At 32.7% G+C, this 24650-nt stretch overlaps 1 protein-coding gene across 2 annotated transcripts; it reads left to right on the top strand.

Annotated features, from left to right (window-relative positions):
- Window positions 1–1666: 1666 nt before the first annotated feature.
- On the top strand, window positions 1667–14557 carry LOC132755993 (uncharacterized). 2 transcript variants are annotated; one of them, XM_060746932.1, is made up of 9 exons: window positions 1667–1780; window positions 4813–4956; window positions 6843–6948; window positions 8546–8719; window positions 9677–9785; window positions 10690–10877; window positions 11987–12122; window positions 13208–13330; window positions 14098–14557. In XM_060746932.1, exons 1-9 carry the CDS (start codon window positions 1746–1748, stop codon window positions 14232–14234), a joined length of 1152 nt encoding a protein of 383 aa, XP_060602915.1. In that variant the 5' UTR covers window positions 1667–1745; the 3' UTR covers window positions 14235–14557. The 2 variants fall into 2 exon arrangements, with proteins under 2 accessions (XP_060602915.1, XP_060602914.1); XM_060746931.1 differs by lacking the exon at window positions 6843–6948 and adding an exon at window positions 6377–6482.
- The last annotated feature ends 10093 nt before the right edge of the window (window positions 14558–24650 follow it).

The raw sequence follows: 24650 nt of genomic DNA, 5'->3' as shown, positions 1-24650 counted from the left end.
TTGTGGTATAAACCACGGTAAACTGATATTAGTTGTTGAAAACCAAATACACGTAATCACTGATACAGAATCCAACAGTAGCAGTTGCTGAATGTTTATTGCTTGCCCCTAGGCTAACTGCTGTGGGTTCACATCCCGGTAGAGACTTTTGATTCATATCGTGTGAGGAAGCTTTTCAGCTAAGTGTACCTACTTTCAAAGTGCTTCCATTAAATCTGGAAAAATTCTGACTTAATGTTGAAATTGCCAGCATGTATCCAATGTTAACAAAGGCTTTACCGGGAATCATTGTAGCAATAAAGCACAGGATATATTTATGATGAGATGATAATCCAAGTATTTGAATACTCAATAATTGTGTATGATAATGAACATTAAACTGGAAATTACATCAGATTCTATGGTGTGATGTCAGTTAAACATTCCCTTGATCAGTTAACTTAGTATACATTTTCTTTAAATATTTTGCTGCAGATTTCTACCCAATTTGTTGTTTTGTTATTAATTTGTGACAACATTTCTTTGTTAATACTTCCTTTGTGAGTTCTCTGACAAAGAAAACAAATTTACATGTGTGGCAGCATGGCCGAGAGGTTAACGCCTCAGACTAGAAATTTCATGATCACTAGCCGCATGGGTTCAAACCCCGTAAGGCCAAGCCGTTGTTTCCTTGAGCAAAAACCTTTAAACTCATTGCTCAGTACTGGTTGGTTCCAGGAACGGATTCGAAAGTGTGTCTATAAGCTTTTAGCTTCCAACACAATCAAACTAAAATAAATTCTGTATAAACCAAATTTACATAAAAGTTCTGCACAGAAAAAAGACATCTGATATTAAAATATCACCCTAGCTTCAAATCAGTTGAGAGTGACATGAGGAACATGTATAAAGTAAATCCTTTACTAATTTAAATTGTCATAAATAATTATAAAAATAATGATGGAGAAAAAAGGGTCGTCACAAATAGTGTTTATAATAAAATATGTGTGATTAACAAATATATGTTTTAAGCTGGAAAGACAGAAAGGATTTTGGAAAAAATATCATTTTGATAGAAAGTAGTGTGTGCATGGCTGCACATACAAGCAAATAAACATTAGCACATGTAATTGTTGAAGTATGCATATGATAAATAAATATATTCAGGTGGGACATGTTAATATATACATGTAAATGATAATGTAAATTAAATTCAAGAAAGAATTACTATGAATTGTTCAAAAAAAATTTCAAAGATGGAACAGAGGGGACATAGTCGCACTTGAATATATTAATTTATCATGGGCATATTTTGTCTGTCTTCCTGTCTAATATAATAAAATGCCTGCTTTAAAGATTCACTGGTAATTGTTGATATTTAAAAATATTTTTTAGACAGTTGTTTTATTCCCTTAATGTTTCAAACAGTAATTTTTCAGATGTGTTCTATTTTACTGTGTCATGAAATATATACCTGAAGAACAAAAAAAAATACAAAAAAACATTAAACCAATCAAATCAATATTTATTAAACACAGCTGTAATATACAAAAATAAATATTACTATTTTTTTTTACAATGGCATGAAGCCGTTCTGGTGTGAACATACTGTCTGACATACTAACAAACGGGGTGGATTATTTGTTTATTGACCAATACTTGTACAGTCATGTTTACAGTGGTAATATCTATTTATAGCATGTCAGATATTGATTGTCTTTGTGGTATAGGTAGATAACTATAAGCTTTATAGTTTAAGCCTTCATATGGGAAACTCTACTTGGTCTACAGTTTTAAAGAGGTATGTTTGCTGGTTTATTTTTATTTTCATTGGTTACAGCCAATATTTATTAATACATGTATATTTATTTAATTTCCACTTTGTATATCAAGTGTTTTGTGGTTATGTATTTATAAGTAAGAAATGCTTTTAACAGGTTAAAAGGCTTGTTTTTTTTATTACATAATCATGTACTTGTCTGAGTTTTATAGATCTACGTATTCATTTAATGCTTTTTAGCTCGACTTTTCTATGAAAAGGGGAGCTATCCTACTCGCCCCAGCGTCGGCGTCGGCGTCACACCTTGGTTAAGTTTTTCGTACCACCCCACTTTATTTCAGAAGTATTACAAGTATGGCTTTGAAACTTACCATACTTGTTCACCATCATAACCTCCATCTACAGACAAGAGTACATAACTCTGTCAAGGTTTTTGACAGAATTATGGCCCTTTTTTGACTTAGAAAGTGTATTGAGCTTGGTTAAGTTTTTTGTACCACCTCACTTTATTTCAAAACCATTGGAGGTATTGCTTTGAAACTGACCATACTTGTTTACCATCACGACCTTCATCAACAGACAAGAGGACATAACTCTGTCAAGGTTTTTGACAGAATTATGCCCCTTTTTGACTTAGAAAATACATTGAATATGGGTAAAATCCACTTATTGCCTTAACCCTTTGAGATATTGCTTTTGAAACTTTTAATGCTATTTCACATCATTACCCCCATCTGTACGCAAGAGAAGGTAACTCTGTCAAGGATTTGTTTTAAAAATTAAGGCCTTTTATCGACTTAGAATCTTGGTTAAGTTTTTAGTACCAGTCCACTTTTTGACTGAACTGTTTGAGATATTAATTTTTTAGTTTTTAGTACCAGCCCTCTTTTGACTTAAACATTTCAAACTTTGCTGCAGTGTTCAAGGGTATCACACAATTCAGTAAAATAATTCTTCACTAAATATCTTAATGCTCATGGCCATTGTTCACTTTAAAAATACAGAGATTCTTGTATTTCCTTTTACTGCAAAAACTTTTTTTATTGGCAAGCAATAAAAAAGTCGAGCGCGCTGTCTTACGGACAGCTCTTGTTTAAATTGTTCAAGGATCAAATTTTAGTCTTTTATTGTACAAATTTAAAGTTTTAAATTTGTGTAAAGATAATCTGCTTGTTGTTCTTTGTTTGTACATTTTATATACTTTTGGGAATAAGTATGTTAAAATTAAACCAACTCCAAAATGTATAATTTATATTGATATATCGTCAGTTTATAATAATTTTTATCAAATATTCTTTGGTTAATAAGTATTCGTATTTTAGATATTTGCTATATATCCATATTTGATATGTTTAAAACCTTCACAAATATGTAAACAAGAATTTCAAACTTGATGTATATACAGGCGTGTGTATAATGATTTAAACTTTATAGACATAATATTTCTATAGGCTAATATTGAGGTCTATAATATTTATGAGCCTATGCTTTATGGTTGAATGCAAAATGTAAAAATGTAACAATGAATAAGAAAGAAGTCACACAAAAAATGAGAAGGAAAAAAAAATATATCCAATATATACATTACTATAATTTAAATTGCTTTTTTAATGCTGTATTCTTGTAAAAAAAGTAAAGCAATTTCATCAGTGCCAGATAGCTTCTTTATTATATATTTACTAATGAAATATTGAGAAATATTGATGACATAAAATGCGTATTTTCATTTTCTGTATTTTCACTGTAAAAATTTATTTTTCACTGCAGTGAAACATATTTTCCGTATTTTCACTGGTGTCTTGCCAGACTACTTTCTTTTAAATTCTGTTACTTCATAAAATTTAAGGGACATTTTTCAAATTTTAATGAAAAAAAAAAGAAAAATGTATATGATAAACAGAAAATTCAAGTTTTTTCTATAAATACATGATTTATTTTCATCTTGTGGCATGAAAATTACCATATTTCACTCGTGGCTACCGCCACTCATGAAATATTTATTTTCATACCACTCGATGAAAATAAATCATGTATTTATAGAAAAAACTTGAATATCCTCTATGGATGATGCTGGATGGAATAGGCATACATTCTGAAATTTGATGTACAATATTATTATGCGAAGGGTTTACAAAGATGAAATATAGTGGCTTAAAAGTTGTGATTTTTGGTCAGTGATCTACAATTATCATGCAGATTCTTCTTTGAAAATCTTGTTGTTGTGGAGATACAGAATTAAAACTTAATATTATTACAAAATTTTCACCAGTATTCACTTCCTTAATTCACTTAAGGAAATAATTTAGTAAAAATCCAAGTAAATTTAATACTGGCCTTCAATTGAGACGTGGATGAAGGGGTCATTTGGGGAAGTGATGTTTGCATAATAAGTAAATTCAATAGTTGTACAAATAAATCTAAAGAAACTACTTTAGAAGGTAACCATGTTTATATGTCAAAGAATACAATGCAGCCATTTTAACAACTGATATGTACATGTATTACAATTCTTGATAAAAAGTCTCATAAAAGAATACTTTTTATCTAATCTCAGTGCAATGTTTGATAAAAAGCTGAATCACTCCATACAGTATACTTATAAATGAAATATTGAGAAATATTGATGAAATAAAACGCTTATTTTCATTTTCTATATTTTCATTGTAAAAATTTATTTTTCACTGCAGTGAAACATATTTTCTGTATTTTCACTGGCGTCTTGCTGGGCTACTTTCTTTTAAATTCTGCCAGTACACAAGATCTAAGGGAGATTCTTTCAAATTTTTATGTGTCAAAAAAGAGACAAATGTATGTAATAAACAGAAAATTCAAGTTTTTCTTATAAATACATGATTAATTTTCATCTTGTGACATGAAAATTATTATATTTCACTTGTGGCTACCGCCACTCATGAAATATTTCTTTTCAATTACCAAAATATGAAAATAAATTATGTATTTATAGAAAAATCTTGAGTATCCTCTACTTATTCATTTTTTTTATTGATTTATTTATCTTTTTTAATATGTGATAATTTGACCTGTACTTGTAGAGAAAATTCAGACAAGAGGGCATTTGTTAAAAGGATACAGAAGATGGCATCTCGTGGTGAACTACATGATACAGCAAACAGCAATGTATTGTCACAATGGGTGGAGACTGTCACAAGATTCTCCTCACAATATGACACAAATAGGTTAGTAAAAGTTAAATATCAGTATGAGTTTCAGTCTCAGTATGACACAAATAGGTTAGTGCAATTTTAACTATCAATATGACTTTAACTATCAATATGACACAAATAGGTTAGTGAAGTTAACTTTCCCAGGCTACAGAAATAGTGTTTTAGTTTGCTAGATCTAAAACACATTTGTTGGCTTATGTACAGGATAATTAGCTTGTTTCAAAGCCAACAACGCATAAGATTTTTATATTTATTTGACATATTTAGTGATCTTTTAAGGCAGAGATGAATACAAAATTCAATGGCAATTGTTATATGGAAGTAGGCATTGTTTTTTCTTCTAAGCATAATGTATGTATAATTTTATCATAATTTTAGGGGTACAGGTGTTAAAGCAGCACACCTCAGTTTTCAAGAAAAATTTTTTTTTAAAGTAAAATATTGTGAAGTGAACAAAGAAAGCGATTTACACATTGCAAATTGCACTTAAAATCCACATTAATTACCCAAAAAAGAGGTTAAAATATGCAAAATTAGCCCTTAATACTGCATAAGTAACTCAGAAGAAATTTTTTGAAAATACTGTACAAAAACCAGTCATTAATCACAAATAACATGTACCTGTAAATTATATCTTGAATTTCTTTACTTTTCACATTTTTCACAAGTTAGATTTTCATGAAACCTTTTGGCTTATCTGGAGGCATGCATGCAGCTTTAAGCAAGCTGCTTGTTACCAGTTTTCTAGCAGCTGATATTAATATATTGAGTGTTTACAGCATTTTAATAGGTGTCATTTCATTATACATGGATATCTTCATCCATTATGACGGTTGACCATTAAGCTGTTTATTTTTATCTGTTCAACTGCAGACAGCTACACAATCTGCCAATGTAATCAGTGACATCTGCGTGGTCTGCTATTGAGTACATATTTTTGAAATTTTTTCATAAAGATGGAAAAGTTCATTTAAGATATTTAGCAGTAAATAAGTTAATGTTTGGATGCCAAACTATTATGGAAAGAATCCATCTTAGAAAATACTTAATTGGTTGTGCAGAAAGGCACCTGAGGTCTTCCTTCACTAGTAAAGCTGATAAGTGGCCATATCATGCTCTATAATGTGTTTGTGCACAAAAAAAAAACTGCAACCAAAAGTGATCTAAGCTTCCATGTTATAGGTCTGACCAGTCTAGGCTGACTATACAGTTGACTGGCTAAATTATCTTGTAAACCACAAAATTAAAAACAGAATGTTCCAAAAACTTGCAGCTGGACAAAACCATTTAAGAATTCATCATGTTAATGGTTAAGGTACTTAAATGAATAAATCAGTTTACTATAGTTCATTCTCATATAATTATTATGATATTATATTTTCTGCCAGTGCATTTAACATAAAATATCAAATCTTTGCTTGTACTCCTACAGTTGGCCAGCTACCTGTGTGATAGGTCCCCCAAGAGTTTATCCTAAATATGGAGATATACCCGGAGCCTGGGCATCTAGTACTATAGATGAGAGACAATTCTTAGAGGTAATAACTATTTATAAAATAAGCTTCACATCTTGGAGTCGATGGACCTTTCCGGTTTTTCGTAGCCGAACATTTAGCCACACCTTTTCCATTCATTGCTAGGTCAACTGCTCACATACAGTATCACAAACATAACCATGTGTTCTTTTGTGCAAACCAGGTCAACCCACAGTGACTATGTACTTTCTCAGTGTAGCAATTGGATAACAAGTTGGCCAATTTACATAAAACTGTAAACACTGGAAAGGTCCATTAAAACTTGACAAAGCCACTTTACACAACAGAATATGCCCAGGCTCCAGGATTTCTGCACAGGATATGTAATTCTATGATATTTTACGTATATATTTATGTACATAGATGGAACGCTGATCAGGTGATAGGGGCACCAAAGGTTTTCCCTGGTTACGGAGACCGACAAGGAGCCTGGGCTACGTCAATAAAAGATGCTAATCAGTTTATAGAGGTAATTTTGCTTAATCATATTTTTTTTATGTTTGATTGTGAAACAAGTTCTTGCAACTTTTCAAGTTGCAACTTCCTGGAACTAAACAGTACTTACTGGTGTAATAAAAGTATCCATGATCATGACCTGAGTGGGGCTCAATCTAAAGATCCTATGGTTGAGTATCTGAGACACCTGAAGCCCATCTTATCACTGATTGTACGTCTGTTTTTATCGTATGATCGTCATAATTATGTCAATCATACGATTTTGACTGTGTCAAGACCAAACATTGCAGATTTCCAAAATTGTACAATTGTTTATAAGATGGGCTCCTAATCAATTATTTTCCTCTATGCTTCTCCATAATTACAATAAATCTATTATTTGAAACTAAAAAATCAACAACTTCTTTTTTTGGTTCTATAGACATGAAATTGCTTTGTGATATTTCAATTTCTTGATTTGTGTTTGCACATGTCAATTATATAAGTACTGTGTAAATAAACTTTTGGACTAGCTACAAATTTTATAAGTTATGACAGTGTTTTTATCATGACTAAACAAGGAAGCATTAAGATAAATTAGGTACCATATTTATGTCCTCACTGACTCACAAATGCAAAACTTTATCATGTTTATAGACTTAAATATTTTCCCTCTGGAAATGGCAGTTAGTATAAAAATTGTATTAATGTGTAAGAAAATAAAAAGAAAAGTACAAATGTAACCTCTACGTTGTTTTTTAGCTCGACTATTCGATAAGAATAAGTAGAGCTATTGCAGTCACCCGAGCGTCGGCGTCGGCGTAACCACTTATGTTAAAGTTTTTGTAATAGTTCAAATATTTTCAAAGTCCATTGACATATGGCTTTGAAACTTTGCACACTTGTTCACCATCATGACCCCAACCTGTAGACAGGAGGAGGTAACTCTATCAAGCATTTTGACAGAATTATGCCCCTTTTTCGACTTAGAATTTACGTTAAAGTTTTTGTAATAGTTCAAATATTTTCAAAGTCCATTGCCATATGGCTTTGAAACTTTGCACACTTGTTCACCATCATGATCCCAACCTGTAGACAGGAGGAGGTAACTCTATCAAGCATTTTGACAGAATATTGCCCCTTTTTCGACTTAGAATTTACGTTATAGTTTTTGTAATACCTCTAATATTTTCAAAGTTCATTGACAAAAGGCTTTGAAACATGTTGAAATTTTATACTCTTCTTTGAAAGCATGATAGGACTCTCTCCAATGCCTGTAACTGTAATATGGATTTAAAGAAGTATTTTGCCTTTTTCTTTACTGAGAAAATTTTACCTTTTAATCAAGGCTTCTTTTACTATCAAGCACTAAGAATAGTCGAGCGTTGCTGTCCTACCGACAGCTCTTGTTTATGAGTGGCATTATCATTGGTAGCCTAGCTAAGCTATTATACTTAGATATTAAAGTTAACTGTCATTTTGTATCAGTAAATTCACCATAATGGACAATATTATGTTACTGAAACAATTACAGGCTGTAGAAGCTTCTTTCCTCAGTTGCTTCATTCATACATGAGGTAATCCTCTTACTACTATTGTTGATAGAAAATAATGTATCATATCTTTTACAGGTAGAGTTTAAGGAAGCTGTTTTTGTGACAGGTATGGACATTTACGAGACATACCATGCTGGTGGGGTTAAAGCCATTAAAGCACTAGGAGAAGATGGGAAATGGCATAACCTATGGAAAACTGACAGAGTGACTGTGATTAAATCATCCAGAGTGTTCAAACCTGAGCTTGCAGTAAGCTTATTTCTTGTATATTGATACTTAAGGGGATCTCTTTGGCTGAGTGGTTACAGACGCTGCTCTGTAATCTCAATGCATGCACCAATGTTTGCTAAAAAAGCAATTGTAGATTTTTTCATATGAGAAAGTTATGCAACTACATTAAAGAATTACACTTACCACCAATAGATCCAAAAATCCAAATTGTATGCAGACTTGACAATGCTGGTAGTACTTAAATGCATCTTTGTGGCCGAGTGGTGAAGGTTTTTGACTTCAAAACACTTGCCCCTCACTTCCTTAGATTCGAAATCCTGACAGGGATTTTGGTTTCTTCCATGTGAAGTAGCCATCCAGCTAGCTTATGAAATGAGCTGCGATACGACAAAACCAACGTAATGCGTTTGCAACCAGCATGGATCCAGACCAGCCTGCGCATCCACGCATCATTTTCTCTACTTGTAATAGTGTTTGTAAGCGAACAGCATGGATCCTGATCAGACTGCGCAGGCTGGTCTGGATCCATGCTGGTCGCAAGCGCACTATGTTGGTTTTGTTGTGAGGTGACTCAAATGTCTATGGTTCCACTCAGGTTCCCGTGTGTGCCTGAAATAATGCAAGGCAGAGCATCTGAGGTCTTCCTTTACCAGTATACCTACTCTGCTTCAGAATGGACAGTTGAATCATTGTTATGCATTATTATTTTTCTCTTCCAATGTGGCTTTTTTACACACAGCTTATGATTTAATCACTTAGAATTATGTTGTAACATTCGAAAGAGTAGTGCTTTCAGGTGCTACATTTGAAGAATTTGGTACATGTGCTAATCTTGCAATCAAAAGTTTGTTGCCAATGCCAAAAGTATTGAAAGGGTAGTGCCTTACCATTTATATAACCAAGCAAACAACTGGACCTTTATTACCATGACCAAATGCACAAATGCTAAACTGATCATTGTTTATATTTGACCAGGAGTTAAGCTACAGAACAAAGAATATCCGTGTAGAAGTTGACTGTACTGGATGTGGAACATGGGTAGAGATTGATGCTATACAACTACATGGATGTACATACTTGATAGGTACGTTATTTTGCCATATTTTTATCATTCTCTTTCTTTTACTGTTTAATACAGTGACCTGAACTGTTTGAGGTGTTTTCTTACTGTTAGAGGTGTTTTCACCTGACTGTTAGTTTTCTCTTCAAATTACTTTTTGAGGTTCTATCTTCTTATTGTTAAAGAGGAGTTCTTTTCCTAATGGTAGAAGTGGTGTCTTCTTACTGTTTCCTACTGTCAGAGGGATTGTCAACTCCTTGTTTGAGGGGTTCTGTTCTCACCCCAATGTTATAAGGTCTTCCTTCCTATTCTGTTACAAAGAACTGTTTCATCAGAAAACTTACAGTTCGCCAAAGTTTGTCTACCAATAAAATCGCTCTATTTTGTTTAAATTTTGCCGAAGTATTTTCCATACAGTGCTGTAACTCAACTGTATGTATTAAATACGTTAAATGAGCCGATTTAATGGACCCCGCCTATTTACATAGTGCACTCGGTTTGAATATGCGGGGCTAACTGTAAGTCGGTTATAGGTTATATACAGAGTTTTAAGAAACTAATTTTCTCGCTTCACTTCGTTCGCTCGAAAATTAATTATATAACCTATAACCTTTACTTACAATTAATAAGGTAATATAAATAAAAGATAATGTTTGTAAATATATATGAGCCGTGTCACGACAAAACCAACATAGTGCGTTTGCGACCAGCATGGATCCAGACCAGCCTGCGCATCCGCGCAGTCTGATCAGGATCCATGCTGTTTGCTTACAAACCCTATAGCAAGTAGAGAAACTGATAGCGAACAGCATGGATCCTGATCAGATTGCACGGATGCGCAGGCTGGTCTGGATCCATGCTGGTCGCAAACACATTACGTTGGTTTTATCGTGACAAGTCTCATATACACCTCTTTGTTATATTTTAGAGCCACCTCCACCAATGGAAGATCTGTCGCGGGATTTAGGGGCTATAGTGAATGATGAGAGATTCAGTGATTGTCAGTTTTTACTGGAAGGCAAGAAAACTGTATATGCACACAAGGCTATAATCTGTGCAAGGTCAGACTACTTCAGGGCAATGTTTGAAGATCAAACAAAAGAATCTAAGTCAAAGGTATGTGTAATGTTCAGTAGCATATTCTTCATGCATATTGACATCATTTAGCGGTATACCAAAGAAATACTGTAAAAAGTGTTTTTTTCGGATTCTGTGTGAGAGTTTATTTGTTTTACACATAATTATAACTGTTTTTTTTGACAGAAATAATTATGTAGACTATTAAAATTCAGTGGTATGAGTTGAAAAAAGTAACATTACATTGTTCTCTACTTAGTGTGACAAAACCTGGAGTTCAGTTACTAACAGTTTATGCCCCTATTTAAAATTCTCTCCACCACTTTTCATTTTACAGAAACTGTACTAGTAGCACAAACAGCTTTTAGGAAATAGATATCAATTTTGAGTGTGTTGTTATAGAATAATACATGGTTCAAGTTCTTATCCACAGGAATATAATAACAAAAGCTGAGTGATAATATATAATAACAACGCATTTAAAGCTGCATGCCTCCAGATGAACCAAATATTTCAAGAAAATCAAACTTGAGAAAAAAGTACCGAGATGTTAAGAAAATTGAAAAGATGAAAGATTAGGGTAATAATTTCCATGTTATGTGCGATTTATGACTGATTTTGCAGAATTTTTCAGCATATTTCTACTGTGTTACTAACGCAGTTAAGGTTATTTTTTGCATATTTTGACCTCTTGGGTAAATTACATGGGTTGTAAGTGCTGTTTGCAATGTGAAGATTATTTTCTTTGTTCACTTAACAATACATTACTTTTTAATATATTTTTAAGAATTTCATGAAAATTAGCATAAATCTGGAGGCATGCTGCTTTAAATGATAATTATACTGTGCATATATTATGTAAGAATTCACTTGGCTTCCCTGTCTATCTAATAGGGGAATGGTGTGAAGTGTGTTAGAATATTAAACTAATTGGCCTTTTAAATTTTTTGAAAGTTTTTTACCCTTATTTGAGTTTGATGTTGCGATTTTTGAAGATTTTAATTTTTAATGTAATTATTGTCTTTAATGGAGAAGCCAGTAGTAAACAGTTTGGTTGGATAACATGGTCATTCAATTTGCCTAGCTTTCAACTAGTTGTCCATGAAATACAATGTAATTATTATGGTTATTTTTGATATATATTTCAGACTGCCATAGAAATCAAGGATGTATCGTATGATAGTTTTATAGCTGTGCTGCATTTCCTGTATACAAATAGTTTACCTCCAAAATTAAAAGAAAAACAGAAAGATGATACAATTATACTGACTGATGTATGGAGAGGTAATATATATATGAGCCGTGTCATGACAAAACCAACATAATGGGTTTGCGACCAGCATGGATCCAGACCAGCCTGCGCATCCGCGCAGTCTGATCAGGATCCATGCTGTTTGCTTATCAACTCTATTACAAGTAGAGAAACTGATAGCGAACAGCATGGATCCTGATCAGACTGCGCGGATGCGTAGGCTGGTCTGGATCCATGCTGGTCGCAAACCCATTATGTTGGTTTTGTCGTGACGCGGCTCATATAACTTTTATCACATATCATCGATTATATTCAATTTCATTGAAAAACAATGCCATCAAATCTTAAATGTTTAAGTCAATAGGTGACGTCATTTTCAACTAGCCAATCAGTTTATTTTGCAGTTTTCTGCATCATTTGTCTTAAGGTATCATGTGATAAATAGGAGTTACATTTGTTGTCATTTTAAATAAAGAGTTACATTTGCTCATCCCAGAAATATTATAAAACTTGTTACATGCTTGTCTAGACCTTCTAAACCCTTATCAATGTTAATATCTTGAATGGACTTGTCCATTTATCAGTCTGGAGGAAATTATTTTTCAGTTTTCGGGGAATTTTCAAAATATGTAGTGACTAAACAGCAAATGTACAGTGCAGACCATGATCAGGCAGCATGGATGTATATGCTTATGCTAGTCTGCACTGGAAGCATGTATATAATTTTGTAATTATCAGTGTTAGGGTTAACATTACCTGGCATGAAGGATTTCTTTCCAGATTTGCATGTACCGGAACCAAACAGTTACATAACCATTCTTCTGTATCAGCAATTAAATGATTTTTTATCAGACTTAAATTCTAAAAGAATGTAAATCCCAGTTTTAATTGAAGGGGTGTCAAAAGAAATTCAGTGGTTTAGATTTGCCATTGTATTATTTTGTACATTTTACTGCCAGGTTTTATTGGTCTGAAATGTTTTGTGTTTTTTCTCCAAAAAGCTTGTATGGAAAAAAGTTTACAACCAAACATACTATTGAAATTTAATAATTTGATGTTAATATTTTTTAGGGTTTTTTTTCTATCAAATACATTTTAATGGTATATGCAATTTCAGTTGCTGACAGATTGAGCATGGACGGTTTTAAGAGGTTGGCAGCTTACATGATTAGTTTAAAGATAGATGATAAGAACGTAGTGGACACATACGTTGCTGCCGTTAGCAAACTCCCAGTTATAGGTAAGTTGTTAACTAGTAGCGCCACCTGGTGGCAGTACTTGTAATAAATTAGCATTTTCTGTAGATTATGTAGATTATTCCAAACTGTATCCAATCTAAGGAATATTTTTCATACAGTCTTAAAAATAATTTTTTCATCATCGACTCCTGTATATATGGCATATAGCTATTTGTGATAGCTTATTAAATATCAATTCTTCCCTTTTTAATAATGCTTGTTGACTGTGATAAAAGATTGCATATGCCACCATTGTGAGGTGTTTCAAAAGCCAAAAAATTATAAAATATGACAAAGATGATAAAGAAATATACTCAGAATTTAATTGAAAATCAACTTGACACGATTTAAATTTAATATAATGCATTTTAACCCTTTCCATGCTAAATATCTTAATTGACAAAATAATGCAAACAATATAGATCTTTTAACTTTGTTGCCAGTATGAATGTACTTCTTGCTCCATTTTGAGGATATTCTAACAGTAAAGATTTGGATTTGTCAGACAATAACTTCATATGATTTTAGATCATGTGCATGCTAGTGGCAATGATTTCAGGTCTATGTCACCCACATTTAGCCTGACCAATTGTTATACATGTGCAGTCTCAAAGACCTTATATTGTTAGCTACTTACTTTTAATCTTTTACTATCACATTTCCCCATAAAACAGCTAAGGGCTAGCCAAAATTCAAAGCAGGGAAATTCCATTATGTAAATTTAGTGGTGATATGATGAAATATTAATAGGATATTACTTATATTTCAGATGAAGTTAAGAACAACTGTATGTTGTACATGTCAACCCATTTACAGAGCATTGTTAACACTGCAAGCTTCACGGCTCTACCTCAGGACGTAATGTTGGAAATCATTCAGGGAACTACAGCAAAGTTGAAAATATAATATAGAATTTATATCTTTTATATCAGGTATAAAATGCTCAGGACTATACATATTTATAGATTGTTGATCAAATTTATTTCAAGCATTCTTTTTGTTAAGAATTTATTTTGGTCAAAATTGTAGCTCCTTCAGTTATATGAAAGAGTCTAATTTTGTTTCCCAGGCCCTGTGTTCGCATCAAAAAGATCAGAATCAGGATCAAATTATCTTGATTTTATTTTATTGTTTTATGAAACTAAAATTATTCTTATTTGGCAAGATTTAATTGGTACATGTTCAAAATGTAAAAATTGCTGATTTGCAAAGAAACAAACCTATTTTGGGATAAAATCGACTCATAACTAAACAAATATATAAAGAATTGGATCAAAATAAGGATAAGTTTTAGAATCAATGTCAATATTTGGAATTTATCTGTAAAATGCCCAAATATTGCAAAATAGCAATAAATTTATTCTAAAATTTCATAAAAATGCTTTTTCAGATCCATTTTCATTAAGTTAATATCTAATATTTAATCTTTGAGGATAAGCAATGGAGTATATTTGAGTTTTTTAATTTGATCCTTAAATGTTAGTGAACATGGGGCAGGAAGATAATTTTCTTTACCATCTCTATCATACATTCTTTTACATTCATGTTGGCTGATAAACTAAAGATTTTCATCTTGGCATCCCCAAAAATGATAAATGCACAGTTCCAAAGATGGAAGCTACATGGATATTTTAGTTATTCTAAAGGACAAGTGTTATTGAAGAACAAGCAATTATTGGTAGTTTAATTATAGCATTTATGATATATTAATTTCTAATGTTTTATTCGCTCTTTAGGACCATGATTTCTTTCTTTTATTGCCCGTGTTTGTCGGGTTTTTTTGTGTTCAAACTGCTGAAAACATTGTTAAAGCAGTTATTTATATTTCTATGTAGTATGAAAAAGAAATGTAATCACTATGAACATGACCACATTTGGCCTTAGTGCAGTAACAGGTTAACTCCTTTTAAATTTAACTTGAGTTAGCCAGTTACTTCACAAAGGTGACAATATGTTATTTAATTAATACTGATATAAATATACAGGCTGTTAAACGTGTACACAATTGTAATCTGTTGTTTTGGAAATTTCATTGGTAACACTGCATGTAAGTCTCTGTAAACAAAGGATACATTTTTTAGAAATATGTAACATATATTTTGTGAATTATTATTTGTCAAACTCTCTGTGATATATGATAGTTTTTAACATTTTAATTAAATTTATATATTAATTAAAATCATAATTTGTTCACATGTACAATTGTTTTACAAATTTGTATTACCTCACCCTCAACTTCTTACCTGCCATGATTAGCCTTTGCCACCAGTATAGAACAAAGCCAGTCTGTGCATCAAGAATGAGGCCAGTCTGTGCATCCAGAATAAAGCCAGTATGTGCATCCAGAATGGGGCCAATCTGTGCATCCAGAACGAGACCAGTCTGTGCATCCAGACCGAGGCCAGTTTGTGCATCCAGACCGAGGCCAGTCTGTGCATCCAGAATGAGGCAAGTCTGTGCATCAAGAACGAGGCCAGTCTGTGCATCCAGACCGAGGCAAGTCTGTGCATCCAGAACGAGACCATCCAGAACGAGACCATCCAGAACGAGACCAGTCTGTGCATCCAGAATGAGGCAAGTCGTGCATCCAGAACGAGGCCAGTCTGTGCATCCAGACCGAGGCAAGTCTGTGCATCCAGACTGAGGCAAGTCTGTGCATCCAGAATGAGGCAAGTCTGTGCATCCAGAACGAGGCCAGTCTGTGCATCCAGACCGAGGCAAATCTGTGCATCCGTACAGTCTGACCTGGCTGTTTGTTGATCACTGACCAACTTCAATTTTAATCGTAGATATTTTGAATTAATTTGAATTTTTAGGTCTTTATTTAGTTATTGTAATAGATTTTCTTTTTTTTTTTTATTATTTACTTTATTTAATTTTATTATAAATTCTTTAATTTTATTACAAACTATTTGGTGTGTTACTCCACATTGTTAATATATGTTACTGTTTTTTATTCATTGTTAAAGAAACTGGCTTTCAATTAAGAATTTTATTTTTATTTGTAATTCTTTGTTTTTCTGTACTGTAATGTTATTTTGAATAAATCTTTTTGCATATACACATGTTTACAGTATATATATATTGAAAAATATACAATTTTTGTAATGAAATAAAAAAAATGACACAATTGTTGATAGTTTTGTTTTTCATTATAATAAAACATTTTATTTTTCTGTTATAGATTAAAGAGTGGCGTTTATTAATTACATTTGACATGTCTACAATTGTTTTAAATTGATAACTTAGTATTTGAAGAAAAGTTAGACTATTATTCTACTATATTCGATTGGTCAGTGTAACACTTGCTTAAGTTTGATTTTATTTGTAGCTTCATATCATTTAACTACTATAAATTATTTATAACCACTTGATTGGTCAGGACAATACATGTATATACATGTACCCTGACTTTTATACTTCACAATATCTTCAGGACATTGTCTAATATCCTGCCGTGGATTAATTAAATTATATAACTCTCAGTGAACTTAAAAACTTTTGGTTAAAGTTTTGTCTGCATTTTCCGTGTCCAGAAACACTCAAGTGCTAACTTAAAGCTCCACACGTGTTTGGGAGCATTAAGGTAAAAAGTAAAAATCGCATGGGTGCGTACAGCCAAGTCAAAGCCACGTGATGAACGGCCTGGTCAGTCAAGTGATCAAATTGCTCAAATCCATATTGTCTCCGAGTGCATTATGGATAAAGGTTGATGATATTTAATTTATAAATATAGGGATGTATGTTACTATTGTACCACAATTTCACGTGCATAATAAAGATATACCAAGCCAAGCATTATATGATCGGAAGGTCCGACTATACGTGTGTTTTTTTTAGCTCACCTGTCAAAGTGACAGGGTGAGCTTTTGCGATCGCTTTTCGTCCGGCGTCCGTCGTCCGTAAACTTTTACTTTAAACGACATCTCCTCATAAACCGCTAAGCCAATTTCATCCAAACTTCACATGAATATTCCTTTGATGGTCACCTTTAAAAATTGTTCAAAGAACTTAATTCCATGCAGAACTCTGGTTGCCATGGCAACCAAAAGAAAAAACTTCAAAAATCTTCTTTTAAAAAACCCAAAGAGCTAGAGCTTAGATATTTGGCATGAAACATCTTCTAGTGAGTGTCTACCAAGTTTGTTCAAATAAAAACCCTGGAGTCAAAATTGGCCCCGCCCCAGGGGGGTCATTGTTTTTCCATATATGTATATAGTAAAAACTGAAAAAAATCTTCTTTTAAAAAATTAAAGAGCTAGAGCTTAGATATTTAGCATGAAACATCTTCTAATGGGTGTCTACCAAGTTTGTTTAAATAAATGTCCTAGGGTTAAAATTGGCCCCGCCCGGGGGGGGGGGGGTCATTGTTTTTCCTATATGTATATAGTAAAAACTTAAAAAATCCTCTTTTAATAAACCGAAAGAGCTAGAGCTTAGATATTTAGCATGAAACATCGTCTAATAAGTGTTTACCAAATTTGTTTAAAAAAAGACCTGGGGTCAAAATTTGCCCTACCCCAGGGGGTCATTGATTTTCCTTATATGTATATTGTAAAACTTATTATATTTTTTCTTTAAAAAAAACATAAAGAGCTAGAGATTAGATATTTATCATGAGACATCTTCTTATCAGTGTCTACCAAGTTTGTTCAAATAAATGCCCTGGGGTCAAAATTGGCCTTGCCCGGGGGTCATTTATTTTCATTATATGTATTTAGTAAAAATTTAAAAATCTTCTTTTAAAAACCCCATAGAGCTAGAGCTTATATACATAGCATGAAACATTTTCAAATGGATGCCTACCAAATTTGATCAAATAAAAGCCCTTAGGTCTAAATTGGCCCAGTCTGGGGAGAGTCATTGATTTTCCTTATATGTATATAGTATAAACAACAAAAATTTATAAAGACCCAAAGAGCCAGAGCTTAGATATATCTCAAAAGGACAATGCAAACATGATAAATGACCTAATTATTTTCTGCTGGTAATTGTTGGCATGCCTCTTTGATGAGATAAAAGGTCTGTCGGGTCTTTTGAACTTTGTCAAAAAAAAAAAAATAAAAAAAAATGATGAATGTCTTGGTGTTTTATTTAGCTAGGCTACTCACATGTTTGATTTTTTTTTTGTCTGGATTGAAAAAAACACAGGTAATTCTTAATCTAACCTTGAATATATGCTCATTTATATTAAGTTGCAGGGAATTTTACAGAACAACAGAATTAGAATACATGCTCTATTATTTAAAAAAAAAAAGACAAAAATGTTGATTTATATCAAAATTTAAGTCAGAAAAAAATTTCCATTATGAAAAGAAACTGTCATTTAATAGTATGACATGTCTGATTGTAAATAACATAGTGGTACCACGGCTTATTAATAATTAAAGCAGTGCATATACACATGAGATATTGGGTCAATTTAGTAGCAAATTACAATAGCATTATGTAATCCCTTGTTACAAAAAATACATGTCAATGTCTCATAATTGTGCCTGTCGAGGTTCTGCTGTTTAAGTATTTTGTTCTACTGTGACACATTAATTTTGCTACATGAACCATTGATTTTGTTATGGAACTCATTGTTTTTCAACATGTGCACCCTGGGACGCACGATATAGAATTTCTTGCAATCACTGGAACCGCTTGATGGATATTCAGCAAATTTGGTTGAAGTGTTCTTACATGGACCTTTCCTCATTTTGTTCACATAATTTTGTTCAGTCCCCGTTAAGGGCTGCCATAGCTAAAAATATAATAAAAAAACTGATTATTCTTGTGCACCTCTGTTTTCTAGATGATTCACCAAAATGAAATGATTTTATTTGATCTTGTTTATTTTCATATTTGCATATCGATGGAGAACAGTACAGTAATATTGAACGGCATACTTATTAGTGCATATTCCATTAAACTAAATGAAAAGAGACCAACCTCACCAAAAATGTGCCATTGATGAAAACGTATTTGATAATTATAAATTTCATTTTGATAATCATAAATTTATTCTTACATTATTTGTTGATATTTACTCCTTTCATGATTAGTTGATCAGATTTGATCCTAAATTATTTCATCAGTGAAATAAAAGGGCCTCTTACATACTGGAATGTTACCACCTGGCTGACCATGCTTGTGCTTATTTTATCTTTGTTATACAATTTCCTTCTGATTTAAGTAAAAGTGTAAAGTAAAAGAAATATTTAATACTTTTGCTCCTGTTTTTATAAATAAAGAGTTTTACATACATGTATAAAGGTGCGTTAAGGAACAATTGTGATAGATTTTATTTAAATAAAGTTTATAAATTGTATTTCTTAAACAAGTATCTTGTGTGTCCTCTGTGCCAGGTGGGTATAATATATTATATTTTTCATAGTATCGTCCCATTGGACACAAACATATAGAAGAGATATTGAAAATAGCGACAGATTAAACAATAGTTTATTGTGAATAAACATTTATAATTTAACAGAGACAGCATATTTGTGATTCTGGATTGTGTGGACGTGTAATACATTGTTAACTTAATAGTGCCTGTGACACTTAATAGTGCTTGTGACACTTTATAACTTGTGACACCTGCGTCAGTGTCTGCGTAACCACTTATGTTAAAGTTTTTGTAATACCTCAAATATTTTCCAAGTCCATTGACATATGGCTTTGAAACTTTGCACATTTGTTCACCATCATGACCCCAACTTGTAGACAGGAGGGGATAACTGTATCAAGCATTTTGACAGAATTATGCCCCTTTTTCGACTTAGAATTTATGTAAAAGTTTTTGTAATACCTCAAATATTTTCAATGTCCATTGACATATGGCTTTGAAACTCTGCACACTTGTTTACCATCATAACCCTTAACCTGTACATAGGAGGAGATAACTGTATCAAGTATTTTTACAGAATTATGCCCCTTTTTCGACTTAGAATTTACATTAAAGTTTTTGCAATAGCTCACATATTTTCAAAGTCCATTGACATACGGCTTTGAAACTTTGCACATGTGTTCATCATCATAACCCTAAGCTGCAGACAGGAGGAGATAACTGTATCAAGTATTTTTACAGAATTATGCCCCTTTTTCGACTTAGAATTTACATTAAAGTTTTTGCAATAGCTCACATATTTTCAAAGTCCATTGACATACGGCTTTGAAACTTTGCACATGTGTTCATCATCATAACCCTAAGCTGCAGACAGGAGGAGATAACTGTATCAAGCAATTTGACAGAATTATGCCCCTTTTTCGACTTAGAATTTATGTTAAAGTTTTTGTAATACCTGAAATATTTTCAAAGTCCATTGATATATATGGCTTTGAAACTTTGCACACTTGTTCACCATCAAGACCCAAACCTGTAGACAGGAGGAAATAACTGTATCAAGCATTTTAACAGAATTATACCCATTTTCTGACTTAGAATTTACATTAAAGTTTGCATACCAGATATTTTCATATACTATTGAAACATGTTGAAATTTTATACTCTTCTTTGAGAGCATAATAGGACTGTCTTCAAGGCCTATAACAGTAACATGGATTTAAAGGGAAATTTGGCCCTTTTGTTAACTTAGAAAATTTTACATTATCAAGGCTCTTTTACTATCAAGCACTAAGAATAGTCGAGCGTTGCTGTCCTACCGACAACTCTTGTTCTTTTCATTACTAAAAACAAAAATTCATGATTTAAACATGTTTTTTTTTGTTTGTTGTAAAATATGTTTAAAAGATCTGTAGGTTTTCTTTGTGTAAAATATGTTTCAAAGATCTGTATACTATCTCTTGCTTATTTATCATTTCAGTTAGACATGCCACTTAGTAAAGCATGGAAGAAGGCAAAGGCCAGGAGGGCAGTATTGGTGAATAGGGAGCAGACGTTGGCAGAAGATCTGGATGTAGTCCCTGTCATAAGTCCGGTCATCGTGCCGGCAGACAGGGCCCCATCAGCACCTGTCATAGGTCCGGTCATCGTGCCGGCAGACATGGTGCAACTGATGTAGGTCCGTTCAATGTGACGGTATTCAGAGCCCAAAAAGCACCTGATGTAGGTCTGGTCAGCGCACCAGCTTTCAGGGTGCTTGAAAGTCCGTTCATCAGTACGGCAAACACTAAACGATACTCAAACAAAACAAATGCTATATATTCTGAAATGGAACAAATATTATCTCAAAACTCAAATTTGAATCAAAGAATATGCAATACATTTTCTGTAATGCAAAAAGATCAAAGAAAAAATGTGGATCAGTCCTGTGAGACCTATTGCTCTGGTATGCCCTTCAGTTGCTTGTCCTTAGTATTTGGCTCTTTCAGTCAAGCAAATAATAGATTTTCTATTCAAACAAGAGGTAGTCAATGCACTATTAACTCATTATGTGCTTTAATATATTCAAAATATTCTGATTTGATAACAACAGAAAATATTGATGAGGTACTAAACATTGGAGATATGCTGTACAGGGATGTTGTTAATAATTTAAAACAACTTGGTAAATTTAAGCACCGATTGTTAAGTCTTGATGAAATGCCTGATCAAGTGAATGTTTTGTCCAAAGTTGTACAAATAAGAAAAGGAAACATTGTATCAGGAATGACTATTCAGCATTTTGGAGATACAGACTTGCCAACTTTACATCAAGCCTTGCATGAAGCATTTCAGAGTGCACACCACGCATTGGTCATGATAGGATCAATTTGTTCTGCTGTGTTTCTTAAAGATGAAGAGTTTTGGCTGTTTGATTCACATTCACATGGAGAATATGGACTGTCAAATGTTGATGGAAAGTCTGTTTTGATGTCCTTTGATAAACTTGAAGACCTTGTGACATTTATGTATGCTATGTATGAAAGTGCAAATATTGATATAATGAGTCAATATGAAATATTGCCTATAAACTTTAGTGTAGTTAAATGCACTTCAGAATATCATAATATGTACATTAATGATCAGCAGAAAATAATTGATAACAGTAAAACTGATGCTGATGATCTTTGGCAAACAGTTTCTTACAAAAAGCAAAAGAAATGCAGTAACTTTTCTGTCATGCCAAGTAATGAACAATCATGTGAAGAAGTAAAAAAAAGCATTAAGCAACGGTCTGTTTACCATAAAGTAAAAGAAAATACATATACTATTAGTTATCCTACAGTTGGGCTTAAGACAAAAATGAAAAATGATACAATACTTATTGGGAAGTACTTTAAACACCAATACCAAAAACAGCAACAGAAGGATAAAAAAGGAGAAAGTGATAGAAAAGCATACATGAGACTGTACATGCAAAAGCGAAGGCAAAGTGATCAATTCAAAGTAAAAGATAAAGAATTCACATTAAGGTCAAAACGAAAGGCAAGATTAGATCCACTTAAACTAGAACAAGAGAAAATAGCAAAACAAGAATCTCGAAAATGTCCTGAATTCAAGCATAAAGAAATTGAGATACAAAATAAGTCCAAGAAAAAGGCGAGGTTGGATCCACTTATACTAGAGCAAGAGAAAAAAGCAAAACAAGAATCTCGAAAATGTCCTGAATTCAAGTATAAAGAAATTGAGATACAAAATAAATCCAAACTAAAGGCAAGATCAGACAGAGCATTCAAACAAAAAGAAATAGAGATACAGAATAAGTCCAAAAAAAAAGGCGAGGTTGGATCCACTTATACTAGAGGAAGAGAAAATAGCAAAACAAGAATCTCAAAAATGTCCTGAATTCAAGCATAAAGAAATTGAGATAAAAAATAAATCAAAACGAAAGGCAAGGTCAGACGATGAATTCAAGCATAAAGAAATTGAGATACAAAATAAATCAAAACGAAAGGCAAGGTCAGACGAAGAATTCAAGCATAAAGAAATTGAGATACAAAATAAATCAAAACGAAAGGCAAGGTCAGAGGAAGAATTCAAGCATAAAGAAATTGAGATACAAAATAAATCAAAACGAAAAGCAAGGTCAGACGAAGAATTCAAGCATAAAGAAATTCAGATACAAAATAAATCAAAACAAAAGGCCCGATCAAATGAAGCATTCAAACAAAAAGAAACGGATGTACAGAATAAATCAAAACGAAAGGCAAGGTTAAATCTATATACATTAGAAAAAGAAAGAGTTGCTAAGCAACAGCGGAGATAAGATGAAAGAAACAAAAGCAAAGAAAAAATACTAGATTGTAAAAGAAAATCTGAAAAACGTAAAAATCCATTATTTTTAGAAGCAGAAAAGATAACTGCAAAACGAAACAAAAGTGGTTATGATATTGAAGAGTGTATTGCGAAATTCCATCAAAACATACAAGAAGGTCCCATCTATGTTTGTAGTTCATGCCACCAGACATGGTTTAAGGAATCTGTATCAGAGGTTCTTACTTTGACTTCTAAAGACAAAAATAAGTACTTAACTGGTCTTAAGTCAGTAGATGATAAAGAATGGATATGTGCTACATGTAAGCATAATATTAAAAAAGGAGATTACCTGCATTGTCAGTTTTAAATGGAATGGAGTGGCCACCAAAACCAAAAGAATTGGATCTGTTTCCTCTGGAAGAACGTTTAATAGCCTTGCGCATTCCATTTATGCAAATTAGAGAACTACCTAGGGGGCGTCAGTTATCTATAAAAGGGAATGTTGTTAATGTTCCAGTTGATATACAACCAGTTGTTAACACTCTACCAAGACCCATGAATGAAAACATTACTGTAGCAGTGAAATTAAAGAAAAAGATGTCTTTTCAGTCATGCGCATTTTCTGAAAATGTTCGGCCACTTCGAGTTCTTGTTGCTTTACATTGGTTGATGAACAAAAGCAATCTTTATAAAAATGCAAATATTAACATTGATGAGCAGTGGATTAAGGATGTTACAGAAAATTGTAATGAAGTCATAAATGAATTTTTTGAGTCAAACGTAACATCTGAAATTGTGCCGGAGTGTGACACTGATGATAATAGAGATACATTGAATGATTCTAATTGTTCCAGTGATAATGTCTCTCAGACATTGCACAAATATTTTGAGGAAAATATTAAGCTATGTAAAACACTTAGCTCTGTTGGCTTTGAAGAGTGTCTTGGTGAAGTTATTGACTGTGCAAAAATAAAAGATACTGAAAATAAAATTTTGCATTCAGTAGTAGAAGATTTATATGACTCTGATGCTGAAGAAGTTTTAAATGAAAATGTTGGAAATATTGACACTCTTTTAGATGATGCAGATATTGAAAACAGACATGCTACTTTTACATTTGCACCTGGTGAGGGTCAGCGACCACTTAGTATTTTCCAAGATAAAGATTCAGAGTATCTGTGTTTTCCTAGCATATTTTG

This window comes from Ruditapes philippinarum, unplaced genomic scaffold, assembly GCF_026571515.1.
Source record: "Ruditapes philippinarum isolate M1 unplaced genomic scaffold, ASM2657151v2 ctg12946_1_1_1_1, whole genome shotgun sequence".
Classification (NCBI taxonomy): domain Eukaryota; kingdom Metazoa; phylum Mollusca; class Bivalvia; order Venerida; family Veneridae; genus Ruditapes; species Ruditapes philippinarum.
Note: the sequence above shows the minus strand (reverse complement) of the source record. Positions and strands in the feature narration are given on the sequence as shown.

Coding starts and splice junctions, on each gene's coding strand:
- LOC132755993 (XM_060746932.1), top strand. CDS start 1,746: ATGGGAAACTCTACTTGGTCTACAGTTTTAAAGAG. Junction 6,949..8,545: donor ATGCTAATCAGTTTATAGAG/GTAATTTTGCTT, acceptor TATCTTTTACAG/GTAGAGTTTAAGGAAGCTGT. Junction 13,331..14,097: donor TAGCAAACTCCCAGTTATAG/GTAAGTTGTTAA, acceptor CTTATATTTCAG/ATGAAGTTAAGAACAACTGT.